This window comes from Vanellus vanellus (assembly GCF_965231255.1).
Source record: "Vanellus vanellus genome assembly, chromosome: 4".
NCBI classification, from domain to species: Eukaryota; Metazoa; Chordata; class Aves; order Charadriiformes; family Charadriidae; genus Vanellus; species Vanellus vanellus.
Window position 1 is genome coordinate 17436104 of NC_138909.1, and position 20911 is coordinate 17457014.

The 20911-nt window shown below is 36.7% G+C and overlaps 1 protein-coding gene across 3 annotated transcripts in view; it reads right to left on the reverse strand.

The window, feature by feature from the left end:
* The window catches only part of LRBA (LPS responsive beige-like anchor protein), a gene marked incomplete at its 5' end in the record, with an annotated part of 425426 nt that overhangs the window by 196732 nt on the left and 207783 nt on the right, over positions 1–20911 (reverse strand). For all 3 annotated transcript variants that reach the window (XM_082482677.1, XM_082482676.1, XM_082482675.1), the window contains one exon: positions 1511–1635. In XM_082482677.1, the coding sequence (XP_082338803.1) occupies positions 1511–1635 (125 nt within the window). The remainder of the gene's footprint in view (positions 1–1510; positions 1636–20911) is intronic.

A 20911-nucleotide genomic window follows, 5' to 3' on the forward strand; every position in this document is an offset into this window, starting at 1 on the left:
AAATACAAAAATATGAGTAGAATACATAAAAATGTGACAAGATCTATTTATTTTTAAAGAAAACATAATATTAAAGGGGGGCAGCTGTTGTTTATCCATGGAATATTAAACAGAGAGAAACCTTGTGCCCTTAAAATCCATGGCATAGAAACAACACACAGTATTAAGAACAACAAGCCCCAAAGCAAAAAGTGGGTTAATTAATTCTACATCTTGTTCTCTTTCTATAGTCAAAGATGTAGGGCTCTATGAACATTGCTTTCAGATCACTTTATTGACTATTCTCTGTACGGTCATTTATTTTAGAGGACCGATGTCACATTTGGCATTATATCAGCTGACATATTGTAGACATTTTCTTCCAGAAATGGCCCTTTAAGGCTGAGTGCAAGAGGTTAAGATGCCTGACGGAAACTAACTTTATGACAGTTATGTTCTTTTATATTCATAAAACAGTCTTAATTTTAAATTAGCATAAAGCTTATGCCTCCACATATAATATGTGTATGTATGCATATATGTATGCAGTAACTCACAGACTGAAAAAGAAAAAAAGGTCTAAATTTAAATTATTCTATTCGATGACATGTACCTTCAAGGTGATGATGCTTTAATTGTAAGCAAATTATTTTTAAATATAAGATTTTTCTGCCTTACCAATGTATCTTCATTAGATCACAAAGACATAACATTCTAGACTAAAACCCAAAGTTCACTAGCTTTGGGCGTTTGTTTGTTTATCTTTTTGGTTTATTACAGAATTCTCAAACTGATTATTGTGTTATTTTTGTAAATACATTCCTCTAGAACAAACACAGCAGCATGTAGCCGAGCGATCCCTGATAATAAAATGGGGAAAAAACCCTCCCAACATTAAAAAATGCAGTCTCCTTTTTTAAAATCACCAGGTAGAAATCGTTACCATTTGCTCCTTGAAACATACTTCACATTTCAGCAATTGCTACTATTTTTTCAATATCAAGTTCTTGCAGAAAAACTTGAGGACTTAAACATAAGCAAAGGTCTGAATACAGTTTAGCTTTAGAAGGGTTATTTTTCTTTTAATGTATCTGTAACAATAGGCAGATACGTGCAAAGGCTAACTGAAACAACTGCTGTGGATTTCTGAACGGGAAAGATCTTCTTCTGAAGTTACTAAAGTATAAATAGGTAATTTACTGCAAGAAAGCGTGTCCAGGGATTAATGGCAAAATTGCATCCACTTTTCTTCTGCTTAGTGAGAACTGTATGTGCAATCATTGTATGCAAAGTATGCACTAAGTGCATACTCAGCTCCACTGAGATGTAACGAAGAGGCTTAACAAATACCAACATTGCTTATATGAAGTAACGGCCAGTTTGTCTTCGTATTGAACGTGTCTGAAATGCAATGACAAAAGCCTTTGGCATTTGGGACAATTTTCTAGCATCCTATAGGAGTGAAGGTCTAGTCTTTACTGCCACATACTGTAACCTGCTGCTATTGGCAAGAAGCAGATTTTACACTGACCATGTTCTCCGGCTGCTTTTAGTGTCGCTTCAGGATGTGTCGATCCAAGGGGGTTACGCACAAATCGTCGCCGGCGCCGCAAGTCATCTTCCCAGTAGTCAAGGCGCCAGAACTCACGAGGACGACTACAATGAAACAGAGGAGCCACATATGTTAGCAATTATCAAACAGCATGGTAGCGCTGAATTTCTGCATAAAGCTCTCCTTGTGTGCGCTGCTTTTGCCTTTTTTTTTTTTAACCTCCCCCCTTTCTGCAATCTTTTACTTAGGTATGTCCTTGAAAATAACAATATCACCTTCCAGTCTAAGGAACTCCTTTCCCTTTTTTCTTGGAAGGTGAAATGAGCACTAAATACATCATTTTGAAATGAATTGCTGACAGTGTGATCAGTTTCCCCACACTCTAGTGGCATGTGCTCCGATTTCAGCCTCATTTCAGCCTCAGCAGGGCACCTTTCTCAGTGACTGCATTTATAAACCAGAATAGGGAAAAGGCTATTATAAATATGGTATAGCATTACCTATATTAATCAAAGTCTGTCCCCCTTCATTTTTCTTCCTAATTTGTGCCTTTTTGCACAAGGTCAGTAAATCATACCATGAATTCTTGGTCCAGAAAGTGTTAACTTTAATGAATACTTCAGTTACATGGTTATGTATGTGATAATAAAATATTACTCTGTTTAGATGTGCAGGAATTTAATTAAAATAATCTCTTAAAATATTCATTACATTTAGCCCCTGAGGCTTAGAACAACACAAGAAAATGCATTTCTTTTCCATTTACTGTTTTTAAATAAACCATTCCAGGAGAGTGAAACGGCAATCTATTTTCAAGCAAATCAGATTGGATTTCTGGTTTATGTAGTTGTGTTTTTACATTTAATTAAAAACTACATGTTACGATGTATAATAATTGCTATATTGAAGGCATACTTTTAAAAAATTACATCCAGGAAAGGTTATCTCAAATTCATTCTTTTCCATTGTGTGCTCCAAATATACGTAGATCTTTTTAATATGGCCATATATAAGTGCCAGTTACTATCTTGTTATGATCACGAATGAATGCCACTGTAAAACAGTATTTTAGCCCAGAGAATGTACAAAACCCACCAATTTCAGGTATAGCAAATAAGCAAACAGAAAACACCTGAAGCACAGAATAGCCATGATAGCCTGAAAATCTGTATGCTCAAATTAAAAACCACTGATTTTGTCTGTTAACGTAGTTAGTATTAAAACAATAGATGAAAATGCATATATATTGCTGGTCCAGGTGCTAATAGAAAGTATACCTGTCAACACTGACAAATGAATAGCCACAACTAATTTAGAGATCACAGTTCTCAGTTTTGAGATCTAAAGGCAGAAATGAGTTTTATTTAAGGTAAATCAAGGTTTCAAACAAATGTGGTAACAAAAGCCAGAATAATTTGCATAATCCTACTCTCAAACGCAATTTGTTGACGTTAAAAATTGTGACTGAAAATAACCTTATAAAACAGAGAATGTCTTTGCATTTACCTTCATTAAAATTCTATGTATTTTTTCTAACACCAAAGAAAAGACAGTGCTATTCTTCATCTTCGTGATTTCGTACTTTCAGAAAATACCAAAGTACTGGAATCAAATGCCCCAGTATCTTATTTTCACACTTTGCATGTGTTACAATCATGCTGAAATCTGAATGCTTTGATTACAGAATCCTATGATTTTGGAATAATTAACCAAAGAAAAAATCATAAAACACAGGAAGATATGGGTTTATTCAAAGGTCGATTAATAACTTAAAATTCTCCATTAGTGATTATAGAAAAAAGGCAGAACACAGCTGGCTATGTGCATGCCTTTGATAGTCGTAGAGCATGGATAGGCACTTCATCATTCTGCCTTCCTACATTTATCTGTTAAAATTATTATCAAATATCAGCCAGGATGCAGTCGTGAATCACAGACTGCTCCTCGTCTTCAGGGGAATGATACAATGAGGGTCTATTCATCAGTATGGCAATCGGCACAAGTAATTAGTTCCCTAGACTGAGATCTCCTACAAAGCTTATTTCAGTCAGCACCGCAAACATATGACAATGAAAAGCTAATGGAAGCCGCTAAAATTTGTTAACCTCTTCTGCCATCAATCCTTCTGGTATTCTGTGCTACAGTATTATGCAAAGATGGTAAATTATTAATTTGTCATTCATCTATCTTTCTACAGTTTTGATAGAATTAAGTGATGTCATTCTTCTGGATAACAATTACAATTATACTACATTAAAAAACTACTCTAAAATTATTAGAAAAATAGGTAACAATGATTAGGCACAAAGTATTATCCTGAAACATAATGTATCTTTAGTTCCCTACTTTTATTTTCAGTTTGGCATACAAAATTTGCATAGGATTCCACCTCCTTCACCGGTGCACTGATTATTCACAAACAGCAATATATCAACTATTAGACTGTGTATTTGGATATTTATAACTATTGGCAACCACTGTATCATAAGGTTAAAAAAAAAAAAAAAATCTACTCTCTACATGCAGAAAAACATCCAACAAAAACCTGCACAGCCAAAAATATACATCTATGTTGTCTAATCACAAGTGAGCCATTTTTGAGAACAGCTACTGGGACAAATGCATATTAGTACCAATATAAGCCAGTATACTACAGAGCTACTCTAGAACAACCAGCTTACTGGTGAGATCTATTAACCACTGCGGTCCCATCCCCAAAAGGCAATGCTATACCACACAGACTTTGTACCTCTACAGCCAGGGGGAGACAGACATAAATATTGTTCTGACTGGGGCAGAATTGACTGCTGAAGTGCTGAAGGATTATGAAGCAAAGGGCCAAGTAAACAGATTTTGGGAACATTATAGTGCCATCGACTACAGGGGACATTTGACAACAGAATTTCCGGCCCTACAATAAAGGCTGCCATATGGACTAAAGGTGCTATATGGACTGGATCAATGAACATAAGTACCCAATTAGTGTAAGTGCAAGAGCAACATTTCTCAGGGGATTGGGGATTTATGAATTATAAATCATATGATTTGCATGGATTTGTCAGGGCCCCCTCTAACACGATACACAGTAATTAGTGGTTCCTTGGTAACAATATTGACTGAATAGAAACAAAGCTTTGATATTAAATGTTTTATTCAAATAGCGTAACCATTACATTGCTTTATTTTTCAAACAGTTCCCCAAATTACCAGGGTATGTACTCAGAATTGAGATAAAACCTTCCTCTCAATTCCCATGTAACTAGCTAGATTGTTACAATTGTACAGAGATTAGATGAAATACAGAATGACCCACATAACATGTATTCTCAGGACTTTGAGCATCACGCAACAGAAAAAGTCACTTCACTGTGGTCAGTGGGAAAAAGTTTAAATGCTCACATATCTTCATTCCAAGAACAAGAAACTTATTTTTCCTACCAGTTTCAAAGATTAACACAATGGAAACAAAACATACCAACTGGTGTATTAGTTTTATTACGGTATTAGACCAAAGGAATTTTAGGTGTGGGAATTACCTATTGGTCCTCATACCCCATGGGAGATTTAAATTGAATCTAAGCGGAACAACCAAAGAACAACAAGATGATCATGCAATTGCTAAAGAATTACTTCTCAAAATACACAATGGATAAGGCATTACAAGACAGTTTGCTATCGCTATGACTATAGAAAAGCAGCAGTCAGCACACTAGTGTGGATAGAAAAGGGACTCTGCAAGATGAGGAAAAGGAAAGAGAATGTAAACCTACAAAAGCAATAGTTTGAGAGGCTGTACTTGGGCCACCAGTTAATTGAGACTGGATTTTAGCATACCACAGAAACACCCATTCAAATCCTTCGGTTAGTGACATACTAAAACAAACACGGCACAGAAAAGAGAAACAAAGAAAAGGAAAGAAAGGCAAAAGCAGCATAGCGTTATAGAAATCCTCTGCAAAGACAGAACATGACTAGAGTTCTAAATGACCTCGTCTATCTAGAAGGCTATCTAGCCTTAAAGGCAAGAAAACCCATTCGTATAAAAGACAATTGCAACAAACTTAAAAGCAGGTGGAAACTGAAGTGTGTATGCCCTCAAAAATGTCTTGTTATGAATACTTAGACCAGCACAGTCTGCTATCGCACATCTACTATTTAAAGAAAAACAGTTCTTGCTCTGCTGTATGGCAATTATGTGCATTAAACACAGATATGAAACATTATTCAGCGTGAATTTTGTACTGGTAGAGAGGACTGCAGTGACACTCTGGAAGCAGATGCTGTTCCCAAGCCATGGAACAAGAACACAGATGGTGATCATGACATAAGCATAATACTGCATTCACATGCCCTAAACCTATGTGAAGATACAAAGATAAATTTCCAGATGACATACTCCTCGTTAGAACTCTAACTGTAGAGTTAAGCAGGTAAGTCAATCTCCAAACCTAATCAATCCTTGGTCTCTCCGCTAAGACCATCAGCAAGTCAATCAATCAGTGATGGCAATTTCTAAGGTGTAAATGCTCGAACACAGAGACCTAGGCTAAATTAGTTTCATAGACAACCAAACACAGAGCGGCAACACCACTTACTCATCAGTAACAACAGTATAGATTTGAAAGGAAAGCTGGAAGAAGGCATCTCTGCAATTTCTCCATCACTGACTACCAGCCTACCACAAATTCTGGTTTTAATTTATTCAGCACTTTGGTTGCAATGGCTCATCAAATGCACAGTATCAGGTGCTACTTCTAAATTACACAAAAGAGCAGTCATAGAACACAAATAGTGATGCCCAATTTTAAAGAAAAAATACACTGGATTATTTTTATGCTGTTCAGGAATATTTCTTGCTCTACCTCTAGATAACTTTTGTTTCCCTGTAAAATACTTCAAGAACTCAAGCCAGACATCTGCTGCAAGATACACCAACATTTTTCTCAAAAAAAAAAAAAGAAGCAATAAGCATTTGCATTTGATTGTCAATCCAAAGATAAAAGTGCTGAAGTTCTAGAAAGTACTGCTGAAATCTTGATGGAGTACCTCTAGCAGACTGCAGGGCATCATGTAATGTAAGAGAATGCTTTATCTTGCAAATTGAAATCCATTGCATTTTCATGCAGCTGGATGTCTGGAATATTAACTAAAATGTCTCATATTTTGCATGTAATAATAAAATGCAAGGTATGTTCCACTAACTGACTTAATAAAATGCAGTTTCAGAAAGCAAGTAAAACATATTCTGAAACCCTTCAATATTCCTTAATAAGCTTTCTCAAACTGTGATTTAAAAAACCAAGTTACACCAGCGCACATTAATATGATTAGCTACATGCCTATAAGTACTAATCTAAAAAATGTTTTGGGCACATCCAGCTGTATTATTGATTTGTAAAGTGATCAAAAACATCTAACGTATTTTGGAAAATGAAACATTGAGCTTAATGATGGTAAAGAAACACCAAAGATGTAACTTGATGAGCAAGTTCTCAGTTCAGCATGTCATGCAGAGATCCCATGCACAAGCATTTGTGTTGCCATGTGGAAAACCTAAATCAGAGTACTGATGCAATAGAGAAAATGACTGTTTTTCAGTAAATCTGGTTCCTGATCTGATTCCCAACTTTGCCTGTATTACCAAAGCACACAGGAAAAGGTTTGACCTGTATTAAGTCAAAGTTGCTGCTAAAATATTACTTGGCCAACTATACTTTATCTCAATGTGTGTGTTTCACAGCACTTATAATGTACCTACTTCAGAACATTAAAGATTAATTAACTCCTGGTAAGTGCATTGAGATCTTCAGAAATGCTATCTACATTACCTATATTTTCTTCAATGGCAAAACCACTTAAAGATCTTCTGCTCTCCCTCCCTCTCAGTTGCATTCACATAAGCATTTGTGCAGCCACGCTAAACTCAATCACAGTAACAATCTGGGCTTATTAGGGTTCAATGGTTTTATTCTATTTTATATCAGTAACCTGTTTACGCTGCAGTATCACCAGCAACTATGTAACTAAAAATGAGGGAAAGAAAGGTGCAGGCAAGGGGAAGGAAGGAAAGGATGAGGAGTAACATCTTTGATATCAAAAAAGACATATCATGTAATCATACTCTAATATCAGCAGAGTCTGTGCCTTCCCATGTTATCTTCTTTTTCCCCACACATAGACATTCATATTCCATAGTTTCAGAATACAGAGTTTCACAAATGGAAATAATTGGGAACCCTTAAGCAAAAAAAACATCATGCACAGGCAGGCTCTCAATCTCTGCCACAGTCATCGCTGTAGTAACGGGAACTGGTCATAACAAAGGCGCAAGGCCACCAAGTACAACTTCTTTGGCATAGCATCAAATTATGCAGAACATTAATGTAATCCATTAAATTAGCATAGTTTGTCTGCTTCTTCTAACCCTTCTCCAAAAAAACATTTGGCTTTGTCTATAAAGGATATTATCCTAAAAGGGCTTTTGCCTTTTCTTATGCTTCAGTTTTACCACAAGGTGTGCACATGGGGGGGCTTCTTGTGTTTCCAGAAAAGAAAGTAGTGCCATTCTTCTTTACATCTTTCAGAAGCAATAGATGTGAAAAGTAGAGTATGAACTTCAGGCATAATGTCTACATGGACTTAGTATAGAACCGCCACGCTGAGGACCTTTGCATGCTTGTAGGGGACCCTTGCACAGTTTAAAACTAAAATACTTCCAGTGTAGGGGAAAAAATGGCAATGTCAGGAAGGGAAGCACGTCTTAACAGATTAACAGATGTTTTATGCTGTTTCCCCATATAAACAAGACAGTACAAACAACACAGATCTGTAATTCCTGGATTTGCATTTTAAAAACTGGTAGAAATGCTGTTTGTATGCTTTTATAGAGTAAACAGTTAGGATATCGTCTCTTTGTCTCAACCACCCATTAGACACTGCAGCTACAATTCCCTGCCCGGGCCTCCTGATCTCTGGGTTTTGGATCATACCAAAAATCCATTCCCACCTAACTAGCATGCAAAACAAAACCAGAGGAACAACGATGATTTCAGATACCACACCGACTCTTTTCTGCATTGACAAGCTTTGAATTCCTCATTTACAAAGCAATCCAGAAAACTGTTGACTATAAATGTCTCCGTCTCCCTCTACGCATTATAAAGCGCCACGTCAGGGTAAAGACAAGCCCACCTTTAAGGTGTTGCTGTCCTAGATGATGGTGTTATTAACCTCCAGTTTAAAACCAGCTCTGTTTATGTATGAGTTTATGTATGCTTTTCTTTGATCTTTATTAACCCCTTGGTGGCTAACCACAGCCCCAGCTTTTTTGGAGGCAGAATTCTTTGAAGTGCTGGCATTCCAGCGCACACTGATACTTCAAAGAGGGCTCACTTAAATACGTGGTACAGTACTAATCATGTATTCTGCAACCACTATCTTATCTGAGACTGATCTTATTTTGATCAGTCTAAAATAAAGCTGCACTTTAAAAGATGTCTCCTTGAGACACAGTTCAATTCTTGTTGCATTTCCATCAAGATTAATTATAAATTAACTGAAATGAAAACTACTCCACTTCTCTATCAGAAGTTAACATGAAAACTTTCTTCTGGCTTTGAGCAAAAATTAGTTCAGACATGACTCAGACATGGAAGAATGAATGTACAGCAAATTTGCAACCGGATGTTTCAGCTTAGTTGCTCATAAATCTTTCCAGATCTCACACATCCTATACCTGATTGCAGTCAACAACTTTAAATTTGTTTTTCAAAATAATTACATTTCATACAGATTCCATAAACTGCTATTCATATTGAAAATAACAATAACTACTATAATATACAAAAAATAGGTACACTGCATCTCACTGGAGCTTTTTTGCTGTTTGCTTGGTAATGCGGAAATTTAGTCTGTAGTCATCCCTTCCTTGCTAAAATGAACAATGGAATATAAGAATATAGGTTGGAGGATATACAGTAAAGGAGCCAGCTCAATCTCTGTCTCCTTAGCCATTCCTACTGGTTCCGATGCTTTCACCTTAAACACAGACATAGGAAGGACCTATATCTTTTCTCACTAATTATAGCATCAACAGATTTTCTCTGAGGAAAAAAGTACATTGAAATATTATAACTCAGACTAATTCTTTCTAGTAGTTTGGAATTTTAGATTATAATCTTTCAACATTTCTAGATATACAGATCAACTTTTAACCAAAACAAGAAAATCTCCTCAGACCTGTTATTTCTTTTGCATATTTTTCTGACACCAAAAGTATCAAACACAGGAATTACAGTAAAGCTTTTTCCAAAAAAATCTTAGATTTGATCTGCACCAAACATTTCAGCTTCACTACCATCTCTTCTAGAAGAAACGGGATGAAATCACATTTCCACATATCTGCACTTTAAGAGCTGTGGCTAACCTGTATCCTTTTTTATAGCTCTCTTAACAGCTGGATACTTTTCTTGCTTCCATAAAAATGTAATACTGCACCCCTCTGATTCAGCAAATACTTTTCTGCTCTATGTTCTTCTAAAGGAAGTTTTTTTTTTTCTTTTGTATCTCTATTTTCAGTCCTCTCCAGAAAAGTCTAAACTAGTTCTTCATTTTTTTTTTTTCCAGAAAGAAGTTAATATTAGTATCCAGTAACTAAATTAACTGAACAATTCAACAAACACCAAAGAGAGGAATAGAAAAGATGACCGAGACTTAGGTACGACATCTACAGTTTTCCAATCCAGAATGAACCTCTGCAAGGTTGTGCAAGGTCTGTTAAAGATCACTTGCCTTCAAACCAGCCTTGCTGAAGTTTTCGATTCAAGAGAGACCAACCTGTTATTTCCTTTGATAGGAAAAAGACTGTCCTCCAAATTCTGAGATGTGGAACAACTCTGGCCTGCTTACACATTTTTTTGTTTGTTTGTTTGTTTTTTTTAAACCTAGAATAAAGATAAGAAAGTCCTCTCTGAGGTCTCCAAATGACTACATACCTAAAATATGTATATTTAATTTTTTTTTTATTGTGGACATAATTTGAGTGCGTCTGGGGAGATAAGAAAATTCCCCCTTCAACCTCTTGCTTAATCTCAAATTAATTTGAACATACTTTTCCCTCTGCTTTAAATTACATTAGGGGAAACAGGTAACTCTCAGATCCACAGCATGTTTGGCTACTGTTAAACAGTACCTTGGAACAGCTGTTATCCATTCAGATTGCAGGTGAGGATACTGAAGTCTTGGAGACACCCAACTTCAGCATTACCTGCATTTCTCCTACTCTCTGATATAACTAAAATCAAAGCTTAAACAAAACAAAAAAAAAAAACAAATAAAACACCACCATTCAAGCATGATTTAAAGGCTAACACTTCTGACAGAGATTTAATTCAGGATTTAAAAATCTGAGGAGGGCACAAACGACTTCATTGTGTGATGATTGCAGGAACATATGTAAGGAAGAGTTCAAGTAACTGCAAACATTGTATCGCTGAGACAGGAAACAATAAGCACAAGGCAGCAAGACCACGAAGAAGCACATGGAGCAAAACTCCTAACTGTTACCATACCAGCATAGCATAGTCAGGAAACAACAACAGGACTCAAAAACCTTTAAAAAGGTTTAACTTATTAAACATATTTCTCCTTTGAAAGCCTTGCAAAAGGTCTCTAAAAGTAAAAACACAGCACTGAATTATGACGAAGCTCCCTTTCCTGGACCACACGGAGAATACCGTATTTACTCAAGCTGTAAATGAAGGAAAAATTAGCCTGAAAATATACCTTATCTTCTCTTATATGTGGTCAAAGAGCCAGGAGACAAAAGGTTGGCATTTAATAGGCACTGCACAGAGGCCAGTACAAAACTGTTACCTGACACAGTCGGCAAGTGACGATGCTGCCTGTGCGCTGCTCTTTGCAAGGTGGTGGCTATCAGCTCGCATCCAGTCCCCGCAGGTGGCGTAAAGAATATTGCTTCACACCTATCTGCTGCACAGTCTGCAAGAACGCAGTGTGAAACAGCGTGTACACTATACTACTGAGGATGGAAAAGCAGCATTAAGGTCCAGGCGTTAATGTCTAGACGGGTAGGAAAAATGTTCCCAAGATGGGGAGCCGATGTGGGAGAATGAGCTAACAAAAATGGTTGGAGTCCCCATTTGGAAAGGTGAAAGTACATATTTGGGGCCAACATCAAGAGGTAGGGAGGCACTTCATAGTTGTTTTTTCTGCACACACCCATCATTGTCATCCTATATTTAGATAAATATAGTCCTATTTCACACCTGATTACTCAGCGCTAATTTGAGCTCACCTAAATATCTGCAGCTTTAATCACTCATCCTATCAAAGCCAGCTGAAGCAACTGAACTGCTTCCTGAGATCCACTGATGCCCCAAGGGTCATAACGGTTCTGAAGATAGTTACTAGCCCCCTCTGAAAATCACACCTATCCTCTGGCTACATTAACGAAAGAGAAGTGCAGAAGCCATCCTTATTAATGTTGCAAAAGTTACCAAAGGACTACTTGCAGTAAAGCATAAGCAATGCTAGAGTGCTAAACCACCCAAGGTTCCTTCAATATAGTAATTCAAGGGCTTAATTCTAGGCAAAAAGCTTGTATGGTGACACGTCAGAAGCAGCTAACTGAGAAGATGTGAACTTCTTTTCTATAGCTATTTTAAGAGAGAAATCTAGCAACAGATAATTTGTTAATGAACATTTGGACCGAGCAATACAAGAGATTGCAATATTCTTTCCTCCACATATGCTTACTTCACCCTCAAGACTAACAGTGTTAGCATTTAAATCCAATGTTACAGAACAGGATTGATAACAAAAAATGTAAAACGAAGGCTTAAGAAGCAGCAAACCAGGATGTTTCCTGGTTTGTTTCAGTGATTTAAAAATGGGCATAACGCCTCCAACTTCTTTCCCCTCTTGTGTTAGCATCCATAGAGACACATGCTAGAAGGCATTGAAGCTTTTTCTTCACAGTGGCTATTACCTCTCTTGACAATGTTTCCAACTTTTGCCTCTTCAGCCGCCTACTCTTTTATTTGCTTTTAAGAAAAATTTACCAGCCATCTCAACAACAATAATTCCAACTTTCAAGTCAAATGTGAAAAAAAAAAAAACCACCATAACGCAAACCAGTAAGAAAACCAACATACCTCTTTAGGTTCTTTCCTGACATTGAAACAACTTTCTCAATATTAAGCAGTTCTTCTTAACAAAGCAATCCCATCACCAAGGAGGATGAAATAGACACAACATCACCACTCACAACTGGAAACAATAAGCCACATGCAGCAAAGAATCCCTGTCCCAGAGCCACTCAGCATCACTAGGAGATGCCTCCATCAGAGCAGAGAACTGAGCAATCTGGAGTAACTCACACTGGACTGCACCAGAACTGCATCACTCCAGTGGCACCACCAACTGCCCCAGGGACTCCCTGTCCCCTGCAGAGGAGGCATGTGAATGCACCCACTGGGTAGAAAGAGCGCAGGAACAGCTGTGCCTTTTCTCATGAAAAGTCTAACCCCAAATTCCGCATCCAAAAACGTCAGCAGTGGCTTAAGTGGTGGCTTAAGGAAGAGTAAGATCAAACTGATCATGTATAACTTCTCCCCTAATACTCCGCCAGTTTCCAACTATTTTCAGCCCAGGGGATTTCCTGAGTATAATGTGGTTTGTCTATTTATATTCCTTCTTCCTCCTAATGTGTTTCTCTTCCAAGTACTCATCTACAGTGGAGAAACAGACTTCAAACAAACCCAAGTATCAGTGGCCTCAACCCCCAAGTTCAGAGCTTAGGAACACCTAGAGGCTAAGAGAGCTGGGGTTGTCCAGCCTGGAGAAGAGGAGGCTCCAGGGAGCCTTTATAGCAGCCTTCCGGTACCTAAAGGGCACCTACAGGAAAGATGGGGAGAGACTCTTTAGCAGGGAGGGTAGTAATGGGACAAGGTGTAACTGTTTTAAACTGAAATAGGGAAGATTTAGATTAGATATTAGGAAGAAATTCTTTACTCTGGGGGTGGTGAGACACTGGAACATGTTGCCCAGAGAAGTTGTGGGTGCCCTATCCCTGGAAGTGTTCAAGGCCAGCCTGGATGGGGCTTTGAACAACCTGGTCTAGTGGGAGGTGTCCCTGTCCATGGCAGGGGGGCTGGAACTAGATGATCTTCAAGGTCCCTTCCAACCTAAACCATTCTATGATTCTATGAATTACTACGGTGAAAAACAACAGGCTGGAACTGTTCCAATTTCTGGGAATTTTTGTTCTAATGAGTCACTTAGGAACCAAGGTAAAGAGTTTTGGCACAGGCAAACCTTGGTTTTTGACTACAGAATTACATCTGTGTGTGTATAAATCAAGTATCTCTATAGTATGTGATACCGTTAACATTCATGAGAAACAATAGTAGGGACGCTGAGGAGAAAAATCCATTAGGTACTAAAGAAACTCCTAACAAAACTATAAATTACATATTTAAAATTTGGAATGCAAATGTGAGAGCAGAACATTTCTCTGTAACAAACATACAATTCTCCACATTTTTGCTGGAGATATTAATTCTTGTTTTATGTAAATTCTTCAGAGAAGATTATTTAAGACCATATCACTGCTAAATTATTGTGCAGATACTTATAAGCATAATTTAGGTATACTGCATCACAATGCACATTTTCTTCCTTAAACATAATCTTCCTCCTGCATATATAAACTGTATGTGTAATTATCTGTAAAGTCACACCTTTCTCCATTATTCAGCTTTAGAAATAATCGTGTATTATCTCTGCTAAACTAAGCTAACTTCTTTTTTTCAAGTGGCCTATGATGAAAAATTTAAAGAACCCAAACATTTTGACACAGGATATAATACAACTTCTCCCAGAAACCTTGTTTATAGTTTGTTAAATCCATCACTTTTAAAAAAAAATCATAGTAAAAGAACTGAGAAGCATATTTTTTGCAATTAGCTTCTCTGCTGACAGAAGAGTCAATTCAGACTGACACTCAAAATTGAGAAAAGACTTTCATTTCATCATGAAAATTGAATGTTTTCACTTTCCTTTTCAAAATAAAAAGCCATATATTTTGTAAGAGATTTCAAGGATAAGATAAAGTGAAAAGTTTTCCATTGTTGTAAAAACATAGATTTTTTCAGAAGACAAACCACTGTTTCTTATTTTGGGAGGAAGATTAATTCCGTTATTAATTAAATGAAGAGAGTCCTAAAAAAAAAAAAAAAATTAATTCACATGCAAACTACTTTAGTTTTTTTAAAGTCAGCTATGAATTTTAATTTGGACTGTTTCAAATACTGAATATATATACAGCTACTTAATACTACATTTTTCAACTAAAAATTAAAAATACAGTAATGAAAACAATAGCAAAAGGACTCAAATAAAACCTGATCTTTTGCTACAGCTTCTCAAGGTCACAGGATTCATTTTCAGTATCATGCACCATTAAAATTTACTTTGTTGTACTATTCACTAAGAGGGATAGAGAATATGGTTTTCACAAAAGGGATGGCTTTCATCTAGACTTTCACCCTCTTTATAGGGAATAACTTTGCTAAACTTTGGAAATGAAATACATGTGTGAAGCTATATGAGCAAGCAGCAAATCACAGCAATAGCCACGGATTACTTACCAAACCATATGATAGAAGTAACCAATCTTTGATACTAATCGCTGCAAGATGGTATTTTCCCCAAAAATTTCCCATGAGGAAAGGGGGCAGTGAGAGGATAAGAGACAGACTGACAATCACCACAGAGATTACAGCACACTGTATGGGATTTGGAGATGAGAAATTAACACGTTAAGAAACATAACAGGTTCTTTGGCTGAATTTATTCTGTGATGTGGATTCAACGGCTTTTGAATGTTCCATAAGAAACAGGTTTGTAGGTAATTCTACTTGCTCAAAAGTCTTCTAAGTTATTATTTTAATTTCTGTTTACAAAATTTTATCGTTTGTAATAAAATTTTACCTGTCAAAGTTAGCTATGTTAGGAGAACTTCAATTTTTCCACATAGAAGCTGTTTCCCAAAGTTTTCTTTGGTTATCTCCGTACAAAGCTGCCAAACATGGCCCTGCCAAAGGCTTTGGTAGTTCACGGTCTGTATACAATCAATAGGTGTTTGCTAATGGTAAAACACCTTTGAAGATGTTGCCCATCTTTCCCTAGGTCATGACTCTCAGATTGCCCCCCATCACACTTCTCATATGCCCAGATTGTGACCTCATGTGCGTCAAACCCACTGAGAACTGTCTTAGTTCCTATGGCAAACATATATTATTCCCACAGACCAATGGAGAACAATTCCTCTAGTCCAGAATTTTATCTACCATAAAAAAAAAAAAAAATCTAAACTTTCTCTGAAGTGGCTACTCCAGAAAGATTGAGACGTTGGGACAAAAAGTTGCAGTTGCCCTCACCAGTGTTCTCTACATCCACAACAACTCAAGCAGCACAAAGGAGGAAATTATTTCATCCAGACACAGAAGAGACAAAGAGTCTATAAGACAACAAAGAAAGCATCTAGATGTGGAAGCCATGGAAGATAAAAATGTGAGAAGGGAGGGATTATGCATACACGATCTGCTGGTGATCAAATAGAGAAAAGAGGACAGAGTTGGGAATCAGTAGGACAAGAGGCAGAGTAGAGAAGGGCTGGCACAAAATCAGGTCTAGCTAGGAAAAAAAAATGGGAAAAGCAATAAAAGGTCAAAAAATAAATCTGATGAAGAATTACTGGGGACAGAAAATGCAGACAGCCGAGAGCAGAAAGAAGGCTGTGGGTTGGGGGGAGGAGAGAGAGAGAGAGTATTTCTTCTACAATGTCCTTATTAAGGCATTACAGGTGATCCTGATCCTATTGCTCCCTGAAAATAGGACCTCGTAATCTTAATATTGTCCTACAATATTAGCCTGGTGCTTATTTGTTATTTTTCTGAAGAGAGGGGGTGAAATAGTGTGTATATGTGTAGATTTAACCCAGTTTTTCCACTTCCAAAATTTCCCTGTCACAAAGTAATCTTGCAGTTGCTCCTTAAAACAGCAAAGCCTACCCTACCATTTAAATAAATCACCACCACACCCCCAGCTAAAATCATATCTTAGCATCTTCAGCAACAGCTTCATGAAAGTTACCAAATGAATCCATCCAAAACTGAAATGTTTAATGATATCACTACAAGGTTCTTTAAGCAAGGACAGATAACACTGTGGTTATGCTGCCTTTTAATGTTGGAATCAAGAGCATGTTGCCATAGTCAGGCACATACTGCAGTAAGACAAAGCTAGAAAATGTTTTTTAGAAACACAATGCAGAAACTGTAAAAAAAAAAACAACCAACCAACCTACAACCAAACAAACAAAAAACCCCCTCCAAACTTTATAATTACTTACTGAGGGCCACAAAGCACATTAGTATGGGTATTAGATAGAACTGCAGTTCCTGGTTGCCAGTTTTGATATGGCAGTTCTTTTAGCTGTCCTTAAAATTACAATCTCTCAAATATTTATTTTTAAGGGTTCATCAAGGACTAGTAAACATCAAAGTTGAATGCTACAGTTTTCTTATTCTTTAAAAGTTCAGGAACATAAAATATTTGCCTTACTAGGGTAGAGAGAGTACTCATGGAGACTATTTGCTGTGTTCATAATTTAGAAAATATTGGTTTAGTAATCAAACTTTAATGCTGCTATTTACAACCAGAGACCATAATGGATGTATAATAAAATCCACAGATACAAACAGCATGGTAAATCCAGGGATTAACATATGGGGGGCTTTATTTTTTTGTTTGTTTGGTTGTTTGTTTAATACATCAAATTATATACTCCTTTATTTAAAAAGAAAAAGTATTCTTGCATTGCTAGCATTACTGTACTGTGAAATAGCATTTTTCCTCTTAAATACACTATTACCCACAAGCATATGCTTTGTGTTTCTAAGTATCATTAATAAGGAAGTTGCCTTAAAGCGCATTCAAGTAACGGGTCAATATTCCTAGATCTGACATACAAAAGGACTTCTAAAACCAAGCTTGTCATTTTTTTTTTGTTTATTTTATATCTATTTTTTGCTCTTGTTCACCCTCCTTTGAAGTCAGTCTTCAAAGCTTCAATATCAATTGGAATGCAGCATTAAGGATTTTACGACACTATGCTACTTAAACTTTTATTGTTTTGTTGCGAAATCATAATCAGAAGGATTAAGCTCTTGTATTTGGCTTTTTGTTTCTCTTTTCTTTTGTTTGTAATTTGCTCTTTTTAAAAAAAAAAATATCCAGTTCCAGCACACCATAAATCTGTAGCATGCCCTTTTCCACATAGACAAAATAATGCAGTTTACACTTAAACATGCTCAAGAAAAATTAACATTCTTTATCATTTTCTAGCAGAGACAGTTAATACTCTCAGGCTACATTAATAGAATCTTTCTGCCATTGTAGAAAGTTTGATAGCACTCTTATTTCAATGTCTGAATTTTTCTCCTTTTTTTGACAAAGACAAATGATTGCCATCAATCAAGATCCAATCGGGTATACACAGAGTCAAGCAAATGCATCACTCTTTACTGGTTTTCCTGCTATTTGTGCAGGCTTTGCTTCATATTATTTTATAGAATGATCAAAAAAGCAGCCATAAGATAGATCATTCACACCCACTGTAAAATTAACTTTCATGAATAATGAGAGTTTTAAACCTCAGATAATGTATATGTTATACAGAAGATATTGCTGGAGTTCATTTCTGGCTAGAGATTATGTAAATGATACTATATGACCTTTATCATTACAAACAGGACATGCAAAACACATATTATTTCATACATCATTCTAAAGCAAGTCAGTACCTAAAGGAGAATCAGTCATTTATAATGTTCATGGTGAAGTGCTAAGGTTGCAAGAAAATGATATGAAGTACTTGTGATATTTTTGATTACTCCTCCCCCTTAACCTGTTACTTTTGTGCTCTAAACATACTAGAAGTAACAAAAATAAAGTTTATCCCTCGTTTCTTTACAAGCAAATTAGTGTTTTGTTTCTTGATAGAAAGATCATTTATCTCAAGACTAAACTATACTGATAATAACCATTTATGTCAAAGCCAATGATGTTGAATTAATAGTAATAGAGCTATATTTATACAATGAATAAGTAGTTCCATTTTTTATATAAACCAGTATTTTAAATCACTTTCCTTATGTTATTTCCGTATTACTGAACAATAACCTAAGCAAAGTTAAATTGCTTAAAGACTTCCCAAAGATAAAAGGTACCATTCACCGTGAAGGCTAGAGAGTAGATACACATATGGAATCAATGATGAACTCTAAGAAAGATCTAGCCAACCAAGCAAAGCTCAGACTGGATTGTTCAGACTTCTCTTTTCTGCACCAATGAGGAACAAAAAGAGCATGAAATGTGGTTTAGATTTTGAGACTTACACAGCTCTTAAGTATTTAAGGACCCTTATCAAAATATCTAAATAAATACTTTTATACAAAATTATACATAATAATTAATTTTTATATATTTATATACATTGAAATGTCATATAGCCATTAAAGAAATGCCTATTCCAAAGCATCAAGTCTTTGGTATGAGCAAGCAATAAAGTGAAAAATGGGCTACATATTATTCTTATGTGAGGAAGCATACTGTGCCACACAGTTTACCCGTTCTTAGTTCTTAATATCTTTCCTACTTTCAAACCTGCTGTGTACCAGTTCTTTCACCCAGTCCTAAGAGAGTCATATTTTTCTAACAAATAGGTTCAGTAGCTCCTGCTGATCTACTGGATCACATCACAGCTTTAGATACTGACCATACACCATGCATTACACAATGACAAGAGAGGATTTAGTTACATCCCCAATTCATTTCACACTCTGGCACCGCTTCTCCAGTACAAGTACGCTTGTAACACTTGTCCTTAAATCTCCCCAGTCTTTCACTGCAATGGACTATTCCCCTTGCTACTTGGGTGGACGATCCCTGTTCATTGCAGGCATCTGAAGGCACATAAGGGAAAAGATGGCTGGAAAGATGACTCTGCAGTCTTCAGAGAAGAGCAACAGAGATAGCACAAAACTCAAATGACACTGGGCATCTCATCGGACTTCTCACAGACGGTCACTGATACTGTATTTCTCATATTCTCAGGACCAAGCATGAAACCTCAAACTCCAAACTGAAGAACTGCTGAGTAACCAGAGCAACACTGTAAGTCAATAGAGGCTTTACTCTTTATAAACAGTGCACTATGGCCAGATCATTTGAAAACCTGGTGGAGAACACTTAGGACTTTAATGTATTCTGTGACCCAGTTTGCCATCTGTAAAATGGGAATAATTGTGAGTCCCTGCTCATGAAGATTTGTGAAGTCAGATGCTATAATGCAAGCTCTCTATAAAAGCCCACGGGCTTTTATATTCAGTATAGAATATAAACTTACTTCACAGTGCTAGAAACAAAATAAAACTTCACTTTAAGTGAAGAAGAAAATTTTACCTCAGCAAGCAAGAGCTGGGCTACTGACTGAAATCCAAGCGCAAACCTTTTAATAGCTGCTTAGCAGTCATTATTCTGTGCACTAAATGTTACAATGGTCCCCTGAGAGCAACATTATTAAATTCTCCAATTAAAAACTGCTTCATAATACATGCAGGGCCAAAATATGGTTGAATAAGTAATGTAAGTTCTGACGCTCGCTAAACGTTTGAGCTCTTGACTTTGTAACTTTAACAACTCCGTTAACATAGGGAATTGGGGTGGGGAGTAGATGCATCTGTCTACCTGTCCTCCCCCCACTGGAGAGACAGAAAAGAAACAAGGGCAGAAAACAGAAAAGGTATAAAATAATAGAAATTAGCTATCACCCGGAGAATCACAGGCGGTCTAGACTTTGTAGAAACCATCTCAAAAAAAAATCAGAAAGAAGATAAGCTTCTGGTTGGATGGATTTTATCATAGAACACTTCCTGCCTGTTTAAGGGAGCAGTTGCCTGCAGCCATCCTGATCTTTGCATGCTGCATTTTTTAAAACAAATTTGTACAGCAATTTTCTTCAGAAGGGTCAAGCCAGGGCTGACATCTCTGTGCAATACTCAGAACTTCAGAACTGCAGTTGAACTGCTGTGGCCCTTCTCCCATATGCTCAACCAGGACAGCACCCTTATCGAACCCACCTGAGAACCACCAAGAAATTCTGTCCTAACAGACTTCCCAATAGTATTACTGACATAAATACACAGCCAAGATGCAGAGCAGCAAAAAAAAAATTAAAAAAAAAAAAAAGTATATGTCAAATACTCTGTAGCTTTATCCCACAGAAGCTTAGAG